A 14,776-nucleotide genomic window follows, 5' to 3' on the forward strand; every position below is an offset into this window, starting at 1 on the left:
AGGCCCAGGTGGGCTGGCCTGCGGGGAGGGAACCAGCTCTTTGGTACTGAAAGCTGTGAGTGCGGGGAGCCTGGTCTCAGCAGGGCCCGCACCCGCTTCAAGAGCAGGCCTCGGGGTCCCAGGCAGGGCTCCTCCCCCCATGAGGCCCACAGGCCTGCACCTCGGGGGGCCACCTCCCTAGGGGAGGAACCACCTCCCTGGGAGGAACCACCCTGCCCAGCGCTGACTTCCACTGGATGCAGGACCAGCGGATGGTCCCTGAGAGCAGTCTGGGGGCAGCTGGACCACTCAGACCCTCAGCCAGCCAGGCCTGCTCACTGCCAGCGCACCCCAAAACTCTCCTCATGACCTGAAGACACTGAGTCCTTGAGACTGAATAGAGAAGATAGAGTCTCTTTTGCTAAATTTGTGTAACTTAGACAAGAGCCCATAAAGGGTTTATTTTCCTGGGAAGAGACAGAAAATCACCCTGCATTCCGAAGAGCCTGCTGAGCCCTGTAGCTAAACCTTGCCTCCCTGGAGCAGCTGGGGGTGGGTGTGCTGGGGAAACTGACTGCTCGCTCCTCGAGGCCTACAACAGAGGGGGCAGCAACTCCAAGTCTCTCCTGAGGGATGGGCTCTGACCTTGGCCAAACTGAAGACCCCATTCTGTTCAACTATAGCCACGCCTTCCTCTTGAACAAAACAGAAAGTAGGAAACAAGGGTGCCTTTTTAATTGCAATCAAATATGCTGTCTGTGGTCAGTGCCCCCGAGCCCGGCCCAGAAGCTGTGGGTGGCTCGGTGTGCAGCCCAGAGCAGGCATGGGGCCCACTGCACGCTGGGGCTGGGGCCAGGCAGCTGAGCCACACCACACCCCTTGGGTCCCCAAGCAGTGTCTCCTCTTCGGGGCCCAGCCTCCGGCGCCCAGGACAGGGGAGGTGGGGCAGAGGGCGAGGGGGCTCCCACCTTCGCACACACATGCAGACATCCCAGGGTTCGCTTCCGTCCCTTCTCCGCTGAGATGGGCAAGGGCGCGGTGCAGCCGCGGCCGTGGGCGTGGGCGGGGCCGCCTACTTTTGAATCTGGAACAGGAAGAGCCGCAGGTTGATGTTCTTGGCAGCCAGCAGCTTGTTGCACTCCACGGAGTCGACGATGGGCAGCGGCACGTAGTCCGTCTCGTTGCTCTCGTTGGTGAACACAAAGTGGTAGATGACGGGGCTGATCTTCACGTCGTCGTACGGGCCCTTGAGCAGCAGGAAGGAGCACTCCAGGGGCGCAGTGACCTTGCTCTTGAGCAGGAGCTGGAAGGAGAGGGTGCGCTTGCACGAAAGGTTGGGGTTGCGCTCCGAGTCGTTCACGCGTGCCTTCAGGACCCACGTCTGGTTCAGCACCGTGAACCGAGGCGTCTCATAGTACAGACGTGTGATGAAGTCGTCTGTGCGGTACGGCCGGAACTGGACCTCTGTGGAGACAGACAGGCCGGGGCCGGCGGTCAGAGGGGGCAGGGCCAGGGTGGCGCCTTCCCGGCCGGCCGAGGAGAAGGGCTCGGCCAGGGAGGAAGGCAACTTACCCGGACACAGCAGCTCTACTTGTCACAAGGCAAATCAAACCCATTAGGGCAAACGAAGGCGCACGCAAGCTTTGGGGGAACAACTACAAACAGAAGTGACACTCGTTAGCGGCAGGGAACCCAGAGGCTTTGAGGGGAGAGTGGCCGGTGTGGCCGGACCCCACTGGCCCCTCCTCTTCCCCGGGGCCCCGCAGGGCGAGCGGCCCCACCCAGGGGAGCCGGGGTAAGCAGACACACAGACAGGATGCAGTTCTGTGAAAAAGTGCACTTTATTGGTTCTGATACAGAGCTGCCAGAAAAGCCGGTAGCTGGGCTGGCACGTGGCCCCCGAGCCCACACTGGGCCTCAAGGCGCAGCCCCATTGAGGGCCCAGTCCTGGCTCTGCCAGCTGGCCGAAGGGCCCCTCAGTCAGCGGTGACTGCCGCCACACAGTCCTCACAGTAGAGCCCGTGGCCCCTGGCCGGCAAGTCCCTCTGCAGAGGTGGCCAATCCTCCCTTCCCGGCCACTGCCGCAGTCACGACGCCTCGGTCCACAGGGACTCTCCAGGCTGGGTGGTCTGGGACACGGTGCCCACCACGGCAGCCGAGGCTACGACTAACCAGAGCCATGGCCTTCTGCTGCTGAGGCCAAGCCCTCGGCTCCCTGGGCCTCCGCGGGCCCGCACGAAGCCAGGCCCGGCCCAGGCAGCACGGTCTGACTGCTGCCTGACTGCCCTTGACGTGGAGCTGGCCGCCGGGCGTGAGCTCCAGCGAGCACAGGCTTCCTGCCATCCTCTGTCTAGAGCGAGCTCTGGCCTGACTCCTGCTCCCCAGAGTGTCCAAATGCAGTGGTGGTGACCAGGAGAGCCCAGGAGATCCAGCGGGCCTGGGCGCAGTCCAGCCTGCCCATCCCTGGGCATCCACTCCCGGCTCTGCGGTTTGAGTCGGGCCCCCTCAGCTCGCTCTGGAGCCCCAGCCCTGCCCATCTTCTCACTGGCCTCAGGAAGCCTGTGGCCACTGCAGTAACTGCCTTTTGGCAGGACCCGATGTGATGACTGCTCTTCTTGCCCCTGGCTCCGCAGGGCAGGCCCTCAGCTCCCAGAGCCCCCCAGACACACCCACCTTCCAGTGAGAATCCACCAGTCCTAAGGCCGTGCAGCCCCCCGCAGTGAGGACACCACTTTGCCGGGGTCACAGGACCAGGGTGGGGACGCCAGGGAGAGGGGCCTCTGCAGAGCCATGCAAGGGCCCCCAGGGTCCTGTCTGGCCCCCCTGCTCAGCCTCCAGCCCTCTTCCCCGAGGCATCCTCCCACGCACCAGGAGCTCATCCAGAGCCTAGCCACCGGGTGCATCTGCCCTGGCTCCTGGCTGCCGGTCCCGCCCCAGCCCGTGTGGGGTGCAGCAGGCGGCAGGGCGCCTCACCTGTGTAGCCGATCTTTTCAAAGCTGAGCAGGCTGAAGATGCTGTTGTAGAGCTGCATCTCCTTGCGGTGGCTTTGGTCCATCTCATCCAGGATCTCCATCAGCTCGTTCCCTGTCTTGGTTGGGTGGGCACACGCGGCCTCGTGCACCGTCAACTCGTGGAAAGGGCCGTGCCACGGGCAGCCGATGCGCTTGTACTTGCACTGCGTCACCCTGGGGAGGCGGTGAGCACTGCGGTCACACCCTGCCTATGCAAAGCGGCCGTGACAGGGGTCCTCCCAAGGGATGCGTCCACCCAGCCCTTCTCATTTGAACTGCTCCCTGAAGGACAAATACCCCGTGTGTTGGCCCCGAGAAGGGGTCAGAGCTCGGGAGGGCCTAGGAAGGAGCAGGGCATGTGTGAATTGTGGGTGTGCACACCACCTACACCCACCGGGGTGGGCCCTCCACGAAAGTCCTAAGCCCTGCATGGCTCCGCTCCAGGGAGACTCAGTGGCCTGGCTCCCTATGGGATTGTGGAGCCAGTGCCCCCTTACACCACGATCCCAGAGCCCTTGGGCTGGCCACACTCTACTGGCCCAGGACCACCAAGGACAGGCTTCAAGGAAGAAGTCACCACACGGCCACAAGAACTCTGGAGGGCCAGGGTGACTCCAGAGGCTGCCAGGTGAGGATCTAAGCCCTGTCTGTGGGGCCTGCCTGCCCCAGCAGCTTCCCGCTGACCCCGCCCTGCCAGGGCCTGGAGGCAGGCGGGCCAGCTGGTCCAGACGCTCACCTATCCTGGCACTCCTCTTTCTGGTGCCTCTCCAGGATGGAGCGGGGGAACTGGCACAGGCAGAAGCCACACTCAGAGGGCAGCTCGCTCACGGCCTTCTCCACGGCCAGGTTGCGGCAGCAGAGGCTCTTACTGATCTCACAACGACAGTTGGGGCACGTGGCCTGCTCCTCCTTCAGCCGGGCATCTGCTAGTAGGTGGATAAAACAGCCAGCGCACATCAAGTGACCGTTAGTACACTGCGGAGAAGGAAAGGGAGATGAAGCTCACGGACCTGCGGGACCAGGCAGAGGCGCACCCGCCCCATGGCCGGCCCCTCCCAGGGCTGCAGCTGCAGGGGCCACAGGCAGGCAGCGGTCTGAGAAGCACAGGTCTGGCCTCCGGAGCCCACACGGCCCCGTGGGGAGGGCGGGTCTCGAGGTGGCCCTCGCTGCCAGCAGAGCCTGACTCGGGGACGCCTGGAGCACACGTGCTCTCGGCGAGCTTCCCACCCTTGGCAGGTGTGCCCTCACCCAGGCCCCGCCACACTGGCCTCCTGGGCCGGCACAGGTGGCAAGGCAGTTGCCACCCCCCCAAGGGGCTGGCTCCCACCAGTGGCTTTCTTAATGGCTGGCAGCACAGCCCGGGCAGATGGGGAGACCCTTGGCACGGGCTGGGCACAGGGGCAGCGCGTGTCTGCAGGGGGTTGCTGGCTTTCAGCCTTGGAGCCGGCCCCTCCCTTTCTGAGCCTGTGGATCCAAGGCCCAAACGCTGCGGTTGTCCACCTCCCCTCCAGCCTGGGGGCCTGGTGTGTGGACAGCAGGCTGCCAGCTCAGCTCCCTCATTGAGGGAGGGTGCTCCACACATCCCCAGAGCACCCACTTGATGCCACTGACACACTTGGGCTGTGGGCTCGGGTCTGCAGGGACTCACAGGGTTGGGGTAGAAGAGGCCCACAAGGGAACCAGTGGTGCAGGAGCAGACGAGCCATGTCCTCTGGGGCACACTGGGTGGTCGCTGAGCCTGGGAGGGAGTGTGGTGCCCCCGCTCTGGGCACCCACCTCCCCCGCAAGACGCCCAGGGCAGAGGATGAGCAGGCGGACAGTGCGCCCACCAGCTCCCCTGGGGCCCAGGACCCTTCTGCAAGTGGGATGCAACGCAATTGAGACGATCGGGGCTACTGCCAGGCCAGGCCCGCAAAAGGTGGGTCCTCAGTGAACACCAGCCTCCATCCCACCGCTCCAGGGTCCGGGCACGGAGCTGAGGGCTGCAGGAGGCCGAGTGGGCTCTCAGCACCGACAGGCCACGCTTGGGGTCTAGTGGGTGAGGGGACTACGTGCTGAAGGCTGACTGGGGGCCAGAGACAAAGGCCTCAGACACAGAACTCAGGTCCACACAAGTGCCCTAGATCAGCTGCACTCAAATCTCAATTTCTAAGTCAGGTGAAAGATTAAAGTGTGTGAGATGAGGGGGGAGCCTGGCAGGGTCTGCTCTGGACATGCGGGCTGGCTGAGGGTGGAGGTGAGGCTGGTGCCAAGAACAGTCAGGGCAGAAAAGGAATCTGTTCTGTCCACCCCCCGAGTCGTGGAGAAGCCAGAGAGGTCTGAGTGCAGAGGACAGTGGAGGACCAGGCACCACAGGCTGCTGCCGCCCGCCCAGGTCGGGTGTGTTCTCCAAGCCCCCGCGCAGGTGGGCCCGAGGGCCTGGCTGCACCAAGCCACATCCACAGAGAGAGTCGCTGTGACCTCCAGAGGCAGAAAGGCGAGCAGGACCTGCTAACCTGACCGCTGACTCACGGGAGGAAGTACCAGGCAAGGCAGCACCACACCTGCCCAGCACCCCAGGGAGGGAGCCGGCCGGACGCTGGGACCCCAGGGCCTGGGACCCCACACTACTTTGTGCGGCCAACGTTAGTTCTAGATGCCCTCAGGCAGGGCCCGAGGGTCTGGGTAGAGAGCAACAGCTGCTGCTGGGCCCGGCCCAGCTGACTTTTCTGGTCTCTGGTGGTCCAGCCAGGATGTGGGCCTGAGGGCAAGAGACTCGGGATGGGGTCCAGGGACCCCGTGAGGGATGCGAGGCTGCCCAGTGTGTGACTGCTCACTCCTGGCCCTGCCCTGAAAGTCCACTGCTCGGGAGCAAATGGGGTGACCTGCAGGCCTCCCCTCAGAACCTGGGGGTTGCAGGAGCAACCCTGTTCCAGGCCAGCTTCTGTCCGGCCCCCCGGAGCCTCCAGACCTAACACAGGCACCAGCCCTCTCCTGGCCTCTGGGGAGACACGGTGACGGCCCCTCCAGCCCTAAGAGCTCAGTTCTCGGATCGAACACAGCGAAGCAGTGCTGCTGGCCTGGCTGAGGGGCAAGCAAATATCCACAGCTAGTCCCTTATCGGCCACCCAAGGGACACTCTCTGGGGGGACAACAGGTGACCTGCCTGCGGGTCTGTCTGCAATCACCACACTCGAGCCCTCCCCACATCCAGGACCCCCTGGACCCCCGACCAAGACCCAACTCTGCACACAGGCCTGGCCGAGGCAGCGGGCCTCTTGCCCAGCCAGAAGTTGGGCTTCAGAGGGCTCAGCCCAGTACTGGCTGTGCGCCAAGCCTCTGATGGACAGCACCAGCCAGGGCAGGCCAGAGTGCCCCACACAACTGCCAGGGCCAAGCCCCTGAGAGCATGGGCCCGCCACGGAGCAGCTCCTGCCGCACCCAGCCTGGGCTGCTTGCCCACCACCTGCCAGGAAGACCTGAGAGACAGGAAGGATTGGGAGGGGGCTCCAGGCTGGCCAGACCCCACAGGCCACCGGCAGGACGACCACAGACTGGCCACCTCCCTTTCTGGGCCTCATTTTCTCAAGCACATAAGGCAAAGGGACTTCCCTGGAGACCCAGTGGTTAAGACTCCGTGCTTCCACTGCAGGGGGCACAGGTGTGATCCCTGGTCAGGGAACTAGATCCCACAAGTTTGCTCCACCCACCCCCCCAAAAAAAAAACCTGCAATGAGAACACGCGGGTCTTACCATGTGCAGCAGAGGTATGGCAGCACCACACGAGGGCACAGAACTAACTGCCACCGCCAGCGGGCCTCTGCACACCCCTGCCCAGGAGCCTCAGGAAGGGCTCCAGGCACAAGCCTGCCTCAACAAAGGCCCTCCCTCCCACTGGGTTCTCCAGTCAAGTCCCTCTGCAACAGCCCTGAAGGGGGCATTTGCACCTGCCCCCGAGGTCATCACCTGGCCAGTGCACCTAGGCCGTGCAGGTCAGGCCTCTGCTTGAACCACTTTTCCCTGGGGCAGCTGGAGGCTGTGTCTGCACTCCTGAGGAAAAGCCCTGGGCTCTGGGCCTTGGGACAAACACAGATCTTACAAAGTGCCCTCAGTACTTGATCAAGTCCTTGATCAGTAGGTCTTACAGCCCGGAGTGCATGGTCCCCTCAAACCCTGGGGTGCCCCCTAAACGCCACTGCTTACCAGTAAAGGCAGGCTCAGAACCCAGACTCACGGGACCAGCCCGCCCTCCAAGCACAGTGGAGGCACTAACCATCTACGTGCCCCTCAGCCCAGCTGGAGCCGAACCCCCACCCTGTCACCTGGCCCAGTAGGGCCTCACGGCACCCCACACCCTTGCACCCTCTGTCCAACGTCTCCTTGACCTCTTTTGTCAAGAGACGCAGAAGGCCCCTTCTCAGGGCAAGCCAGGACTCCAACCTTCCCCCAGGTTTGGGGCTGAAGCTCTGGGCCAGCAGCCCGACTCCCCACCCCAAGGCTCGGGGACCTGGGCGGGGACCAGGAGTCCTGCCTGGACCAAACGTTAACTAAAGTGACAGCCAGCTCAAGCAAGCACAACTTCTCGTGGCCACAGACTGGCTCTTCCCCTGGTGTGGATGGCTAAGCAGACAGGTTCTCAAAGCGGGAGCCGGCAGTTTCGGCATTAGGGAAGAGGACCCCCAGCCACGCGGGTGGGCAGCCCCGTGGGAGACCCCTGAACATCACCACGAACAGAGTCTGTGGCACCAGGCAGGTGGACAGGTGCTGAGGCAGGCCACTCACAGGATCCCCAAGGCAGGTGCCCACGCTGGCCAGGACCTGGGCAGAGATGGAGCCATCCCTGCCTCAGGCCTCTCACCCACACGACCGCCCACCAGGTGGCCAAGGCCCTGGGCTGACCTGAGGCCTGCTGGGGACAGAAGGCACAGCAGCACGGCCTCAACCCTCCCCCGGGGCAGACGGTGCCACTGGCCGGGCAGGTGGGGCGGGAAAGGCATCCCGCAGCAGGGAGAGGACGGCCTTGGCCCGGGGTGCTGCCTCAGCAGGGCCCGCGGGAGTGGGAGGGGAAAGGACTGAAGAGGGCCCCCAGGCAGAAGGGGCACCAGAGGAAAGGGCTGGAGGGGGCTCAGGCCTGAGGCAGTGGACCAGGCACCAGGCCAGCTGGCGCCACAGCCTGTGACAGAGGCCCCAGCTCCTCCACCCTCACGGGGGCACAGGCACTCTCCTGGCTGAGAACCGAGTCGGGGTGGCAGAGCCTCTTGGGCCTGTACTTCAGAGGCTGGTCTGCGGCTCAGAGCCTTCGCTGACATCAGCGGGGTCAGGGACAAGTTTGCCTTGCGTGAAGGACTGCGGGCGAGCCCGGACGGGGGTCAAGAATCAGATGAGGGGGCAGCACCCCAGGCCCACATGCTGAAGCTGTGTTTCCCCCGAAGATGGCAGAGGAGCCGGGTCACAGTGCCCTGGGGCCCCAGAACTGCATGCAGAACAGGCGCAGCACCACTGCCCGCCACGCCCAGCGCAGAGCTCCTATCCTCTGTCCCGGCTGCACCCCTGACCGCCTACCCCTACCTGGCTGCCCGCTGCTGTGCCTATCCGAGAGCCTGGAAAGCAGCTGCACACCTTGTCAGGCCAGGCACCAGGGATGCATCTAACACCCACATAAGAACAGCAAAACCAGCACCTGCCGTACCAGCTGCAATCCTGACCTGACCCAACCTAACAAAGGCCATGGTGAGAACCAGTTGCATGAGCGCCCTGGTCTGACTCCACAGCAAGAGTCCCAACCCAGGTGGTGTGGCAGACTGGATGTGGGCAAGGGTTTCCAATCAGGGACAGGTGACCAAGCCCAGGCATGCCACCGTGTCTGCTCTCGGCACTACCCAGGCTTCCCCAGAGGCACGGAGGTAGGAGCTGGCAGCCAGAGAGCAAGCTCTCGAGTTGTGTGCCCAGCCACATCCAGAGGCCTATGCAGACACCCCAGCACCAGGCACTGCACGAGGGCTCAGCATGGTCACTGGCTCTTCTCCTCACCCCCAGAACTGGGCACCAACTGCAACAGCCCTCAGATGCATGGCACGGCTGGTGCCGGCCCCAAGCCATGTATCCTGGTGGGGTCAGGCTAAATGTTGCCTGTAGCAACAGAGAGCAAAATATACCACAACACCAGAGGCAAGTGCACCAGACAGCCCATCAGTGTAACTCACCAAGACGGCCAGCAGAAGTGGAGAGGCTGAACCCAGGCCAGGAAGACACAGCAAGCAGTGGGCCCCAACCAGGGACATGCAGAGAGCTCTGCGTCCACTCATTTCAAGGTAGTACATGCAGGACCCATGCCATCCTTGCCCAGATCCTCCCAGGAGAAAATGGCGCAGGGCTCCAGGTCCATTTCAACCTCTCCCCCATCAATGACCCCATCCGGGGTGGCTGTGAAGGTGACCTGGAATACTACTTGCAGCAAGGAGCGACCAAGAAGCCTTCCCTCGGGGCCCCACTCACCCCAGGCTCCAGTGTGGGAACGGCTGGGCATCCACATCAGGGGCCCCCATCCCACAGCAAGACTTCAGGGAGCCAAAGTGAGTTCTGACCTGTTGCGGGGCTCTGACCAACTCTTCCAGAGCCAATGGCTCTCCCACTGACCACATGCTCTAAAGCTTTCTCAAGCCTCTAGAGATGAGAGGAAATTCACTCCCTGCCAACGCCGGTGTCACTGGGGAAGGATGGAGGTGGGGCAGACGGCCAGCGCCAGCACCATCCGTGGCTCTCCTTGCTCAGTAGGCCCATTCCTGGGGAAGCACTGAGCAGAGCCCACGAGGTCATGGGCAAGGCCACAGCCCACGTGGCCACAGTGCCTTCACCCTTCATCAGAGCTGCTCAGCCGCCTGCCTCCAGCCGGGCCAGGACAGACCTCAGCTCCCGGCACAGTGTGGGCCGGTTTGAACCAGCCAGGCTCAGAGGCCCGGTCACCAGAAGCTCTGGCCAGAGGCAGAAATGCAGCTGTCTCTGCTGAGTGGACCAAGAGCCGGCACTGCATGGTCTGTTCTGATGCCAGGTCCAGCTCCAGCCCACTCACATGAGGGAAGACGAGGCACCCCCAAATTCCCCTGGGACTTCGCACCACTGACTTGGTCTCCCACTGTCTCAATTAAGGCCCAGGGAAAAGTCCTTCTGGAAGAATCAAAAGGTCATGGGCAACCAAAAGGGGTAAGAGGAAGGACAGGTCCTCAGGCGCACCCCGAAGCCTGAGGGAGTTATGTGACGCACTACCGCCATTTGTACTGAGCCAGGAGGCCTGTGGTACCCATGAGCTAGGACCTCTGGCCAGGAGCTTCCCAAAACCCAGGAAAGTGAGTCGAAAACCAGTGTCCTCTCCCCCACCAATGCCTCCTCTTTTGTCTCTCCATCATCCAGGCACACTGGGGTCGTCCCCAGCAGCCTCCTGCCAGAGCAGGAAGGAGCCGGAGATCCAGAGGCTGGAAGTCCACACTAGCCCTGCACTGTCTAGCACAAAAATGACCTTCTCACCACAGCCCCCAGTTTGAGCGCAAGCAGGGGGACAAGGCCTCATCAGTCATGTCCAGCTCCTGTAAATGCAAACAAAGGTGACAAGAGCTCCTCAAAGCTGTTGGGGGAGGGAAATCAGAGATGGGGGTTGGCGTAGAAAGACAGACAGCAGAGAGAGCAGAACACTGCACAGTGACCCTGGGACCAGAGTGTGACCCTGTCGCTGGGTGGTGCATGAATATGATCCCCCAGGGTCCAGTACCCTCTCTGGTAGGCCTGAGCTGGTTAAGGATTCGGAGTCCAGCCACTAGGCTGCCTCTTCATGTATAAAGAAAGCCAACAGACCTCCTGGAGCGCCAGTAGCCTAGGAAGCCAGGCCTGGTGTGGGTGACGAGGGACGGGGCAGGAGCCCAGTCTGAGGCAAAGCAAGCCCAGAAGGTGCTGGGCTGGGCTGGGGAAGGGGCCCAGACTGTGGGGCTTGAGGTAGGCAGTTCATCCATACCAGGAGTGAGGGTACGGGTGGGGGAAGGCAAGACGTGAGCTCTTCCCTTCTCAAAGTTTTTCCAGAAATAAATAACAAGGGGAAGGGGATTTTTCCACTGCAAAGGGTAAAGGGATACAGGACGAGCATGAGGACAAGTTTGGGCGGCGGCGGCGGGAGGCGGGGGGTGTCTGCAAAGAAAGTGACAAGAACTCTTGAGGAAGAGCCAAGACCAGGGGCTCCTAGAGCCCAGGGAGCTCAGGGCTTCGGGGAGCAGGCCGGGAAGTGGAGAGGAGCCCACATCTGTCACCAGCTTTCTCTGGGGTCAGTTTGAAGGTGGGCTGGGGAGTGCTGAAGAGAAGAGAACAGGGGAAGCGGGAAAGAGAAGGGGCGTCTAAGTGGGAGACAGGAGGTTCCGATCAGGGTATAAGAGCAGGAGAAAAAAAGGGGTTCCGAACAGGAAACAAAAAAGTTGCCAGAGAACGAGAAAGGAGCTTCCGAACAGGCGCCAGAGTCCCACTTCTGGGCCCCAGGGCTCCGGCCTGGCCTCCGAGGAGACGCGGTGCCGGGGGGGCCGGCCGCGGCGGGGCTGGAGCCGAGCCGGGTCGGGGTCGGGCCGGCGGCCCTACCTGGTACACGGAGGCCTTGGGCAGGTCCAGGCAGACCGTGCAGCACAGAACCGAGTAGAGCCGCTCCTCCAGCTTCCCGCTGCCCGCCGCCGCCGCCGCTGCTGCCGCCTCGGCTGCCTCGGCCGCCCGTAGCCGCTTCTTGGGCGGCGCGTCGGGGTCGCCCGCCGCCTCCTGCAGCTGCCGGGCGCCGGCCAGGCCCGCCTCGTCTGGGAGCCCGGGCCCCGCCGCCTCACCCAGCGCCGCCGCCGCCGCCGGCCCCGCGGCCGCCCCGGGCCCGGCCCCGACCCCGACTCCGGCCCCGGCCCCGGCCCCGACCCCGGCCGGCACGGAGCCGGCTGGCCCAGCGGCCGGGCCGCCTCCGCCAGCCTCCTCGGCGCCGGACATCGCGGCCGGCCGGCCCGGCGGGCGGGTGCCGGCGCGCTCCCGCGGCTGGAGGTTAGGGGCGCCGCGCGCTCCCTCTGCCCTCTCGCCGCCGCCGAGACCCCGCAGCCCCGCTCCCTATGCCGCCGCCTCAGTGGGTCTGGCCCGCGCGTAGCCCCGCAGCCGCCGCGGCCACCGACCCCGGCGCGGTCGCCATCTTTGTTTTTGCTGCGCTCTCCCCCACCTTCCACCGCCGCCTACGCCCCCTCGTTCTCCCAGTCACGTGAGCTGCGTGAGGCCAATGGGAGGGCCTCTCGGGCGAGACTGCGAGTCGTCCAGAGCCAATAGGCGCGCGAGGACCCGCCCCTGCAGAAGGTGGGCGGGGTCCCGGGCGACCAGCTGAAGGGTGCTCACCCCGGCGGGGAAGTCCTGGCGTACAGTACCTGGTGAGCAAGGTACTTCCTGCCACTCCAGGTCCGGACCACACGCCTTGGGTGCCCAGGCAAGGAGGGCAACCTTGGACTCCCAAGTCTATATGTCTGCGCCTTTGTCCCCAGACACCCAGGCTTGAGTGCGCGGGGCTCTAGCCTAGCTCACCGGAGCGAGAAACTGCCGGCCACTTCTCCCTCTCCGCCCAATCCCGTCTCCTAACCCGGGCGTTCGGAGCTGCAGAGCGGTCTAATAAGGAAAGCGAGGGTCTTAGGAAATCAGGACTTGTCCTGCACAGGCCGAAGGGCAAACGGGTAGAGGTTGAGTCAGCCCTGGGAGGGGATGTACATTTCTGTGAACAGCTGTGGGCTTCGTTTGCCTTCATCCCAGCCGGCGGCCAGTGAAGGTCACTGCCTCAGAGGACCACCAGCCAGACCTTGCAAAGATATTCATAACTCCATCGTGTCCCAGGAGAGCAAGGGCTCCTGTATCTTCTCAGTCCAGGGGCCCTCCTGACAACAGGGCCTTCAGGCCAAGTTGAGAGAGACCCCCAGAGTTGGTCCTGCACATTGCCTTTTTTGCTCAGGAAAACCAGTTGCTGCCCTGGGAGCCTTAGGAAGTTCACTGCAGGACTCCTCAATCTGGCTAAAGAAGAGGCAGAGTCCACATTCCTGCTAAATCCCTCAGGTTTATTGGAGACCAAGCCTCTCTCTGGATCCACAACCATGGCCTGCCCAAAATCAAGTCTGAGAACGTGCCTGGGACCCGGTCCCCCTCATTTTGGTTTTGGGCAAGTCCTCACACTGAGCCAGAGAGGGAGATAGTCAATCTGCAGAAAGCTGGCTTTGGGAAGGAGAGTCTATCACTAGCGGGAAGGTGGTAGCTGGGCAGAAGCTTCGCCTTGTGGTCTCCAGCCATCACTCCCACTGTAGGCGCTGTGTGTGCAGGGCCCGGTGGTAGGCCCAGCTGCCCCCTGCCAGGGCCCAGCGACAGATGTCCTCCTTCGGCAGCAGCAGCAGCAGTCTGTCCTCCTCCAGCCGGCTCAGAAGACCTGCAGCACCCAGCATCACACCCCCCCACATTCCATAAGAGTTGGTTGTGAAAACGGCTACAATGAGGATGGTCACTGCAACCACCAGCACCACTGCCTGACCAGCCACAGAGCGGCCCTCAGCACCAAGGTGGTCACCAGCCACTGCCAGCACCATGCCTCCTCCCAGAAGCAGGTTGGCAGAGGAGCAGTCCCCATTCACCCAGTGGAAATCGAATGCCAAAAGGGGCAGGCCAATGACAGTGGCCACCCAGGCTCCAGCAAGACAGTCTTCATCCGTGCCCAGCCCTGAAGCCAGCATGGTGGCGGTGGCCAGGGCCTGGAGCAAGAAACCAGCAGCAGCCCCTCGATTTGCCTGTCAACACAGGAAAGGAAATGTGGGGAAAAGGGGTCAGGACCTCCCTTTAAGCAGGGGAGGGTCTGGGAGTCTCAGGGAAGCCTGGCCCACACACTAACCTCCCACCACCCTCTAGGAATTTGGGAGTAGGCTACGCCCCTGCCCCGCCCCAATGTACTCACCTGGGCAGTGCTCAGGGCTGCGTGTAGAGACACTGCTCCCAGCGCCAGGTGGGACAGGGCGGAACTCCACTCGCCCCCTGGCCTGGGGGTCATGACACCTCAGGCGGTAGTGAGTTTAAGGGGACAGGAAAGGGATCCTCAACTTGAGAAGAATGTAGAAGCCGGCGACGGGGAGCCCTAAGGGTGTTTCTTCAGGACTCCCAGGTTCCAGAGTCCCATTTCTAAATATTGTTATAGGCTCATCCGAAACTCGCGGGAGCCCTGACGCCACAACCTTGGGGAAGAATGGCCTAAATAGGCCGGGAAGGGAAAATGCGGTGAGGAGCCGGGGCTGGGTGGGCGTTATTTCTGGCGTCCTGGAACCCAAGTCAGGGTGCAGGGCCCTGCGCTCGGGGAGGCGCCGTCCTCGGAACCCGGTCGGGAAAGAGCGACAGCCCAGCACTCAGGCCGCTGACCACGACGCAGCGGCGAGCTGGAGGCCCAAACCAGCCCACCGTACCGCCCTCGGGCTGCTGCTCCGCCTCTCGCGCCCGGCCTGCGGCTTCCGAGCGCCGACCAACGAGAAGAGCGGCGGCTAGAGCGGCTGGGGGGGGGCGGGGCCAGGGAGCCTGGCCCCGGGGAGAGATGGGGCCAGATGGACGTGAGAGATGGGCGGGGCTGGGAGGAGGTGGGTCTCAGCTTGGGATGGGACCCGCAAGTCCATGGTTTGCGAGGAGGGAAGGGGCTCGAGGAAGGAGCGGTGAAGGGAGGGCCGGTGAGGTGGGGTTGAAGGAAGGGGCGGTGAGGGGAGGAGGCTGAGGAAGGGGCGGTGAGGGGAGGGGCTTTATGGGCGGGGCTG

The 14,776-nt window shown here is 63.5% G+C and overlaps 1 protein-coding gene across 5 annotated transcripts; it reads right to left on the minus strand.

Annotated features, from left to right (window-relative positions):
• Window positions 1-692: 692 nt before the first annotated feature.
• On the minus strand, window positions 693-14,653 carry ZFTRAF1 (zinc finger TRAF-type containing 1). Of its 5 annotated transcripts, none has more exons than XM_070382663.1 (4): window positions 13,939-14,471; window positions 3,727-3,965; window positions 2,953-3,164; window positions 693-1,443 (listed from the first exon to the last, which is right to left on the minus strand). In XM_070382663.1, exons 1-4 carry the CDS (start codon window positions 14,029-14,031, stop codon window positions 1,052-1,054), a joined length of 936 nt encoding a protein of 311 aa, XP_070238764.1. In that variant the 5' UTR covers window positions 14,032-14,471; the 3' UTR covers window positions 693-1,051. The 5 variants fall into 5 exon arrangements, with proteins under 5 accessions (XP_070238764.1, XP_070238760.1, XP_070238762.1 ...); XM_070382659.1 differs by lacking the exon at window positions 13,939-14,471 and adding an exon at window positions 11,580-12,133; XM_070382661.1 differs by lacking the exon at window positions 13,939-14,471 and adding an exon at window positions 4,639-9,154.
• Between the last annotated feature and the right edge of the window lie 123 nt (window positions 14,654-14,776).

This window comes from Bos mutus, chromosome 14 (assembly GCF_027580195.1).
Source record: "Bos mutus isolate GX-2022 chromosome 14, NWIPB_WYAK_1.1, whole genome shotgun sequence".
In the NCBI taxonomy this organism is placed as follows: Eukaryota; Metazoa; Chordata; class Mammalia; order Artiodactyla; family Bovidae; genus Bos; species Bos mutus.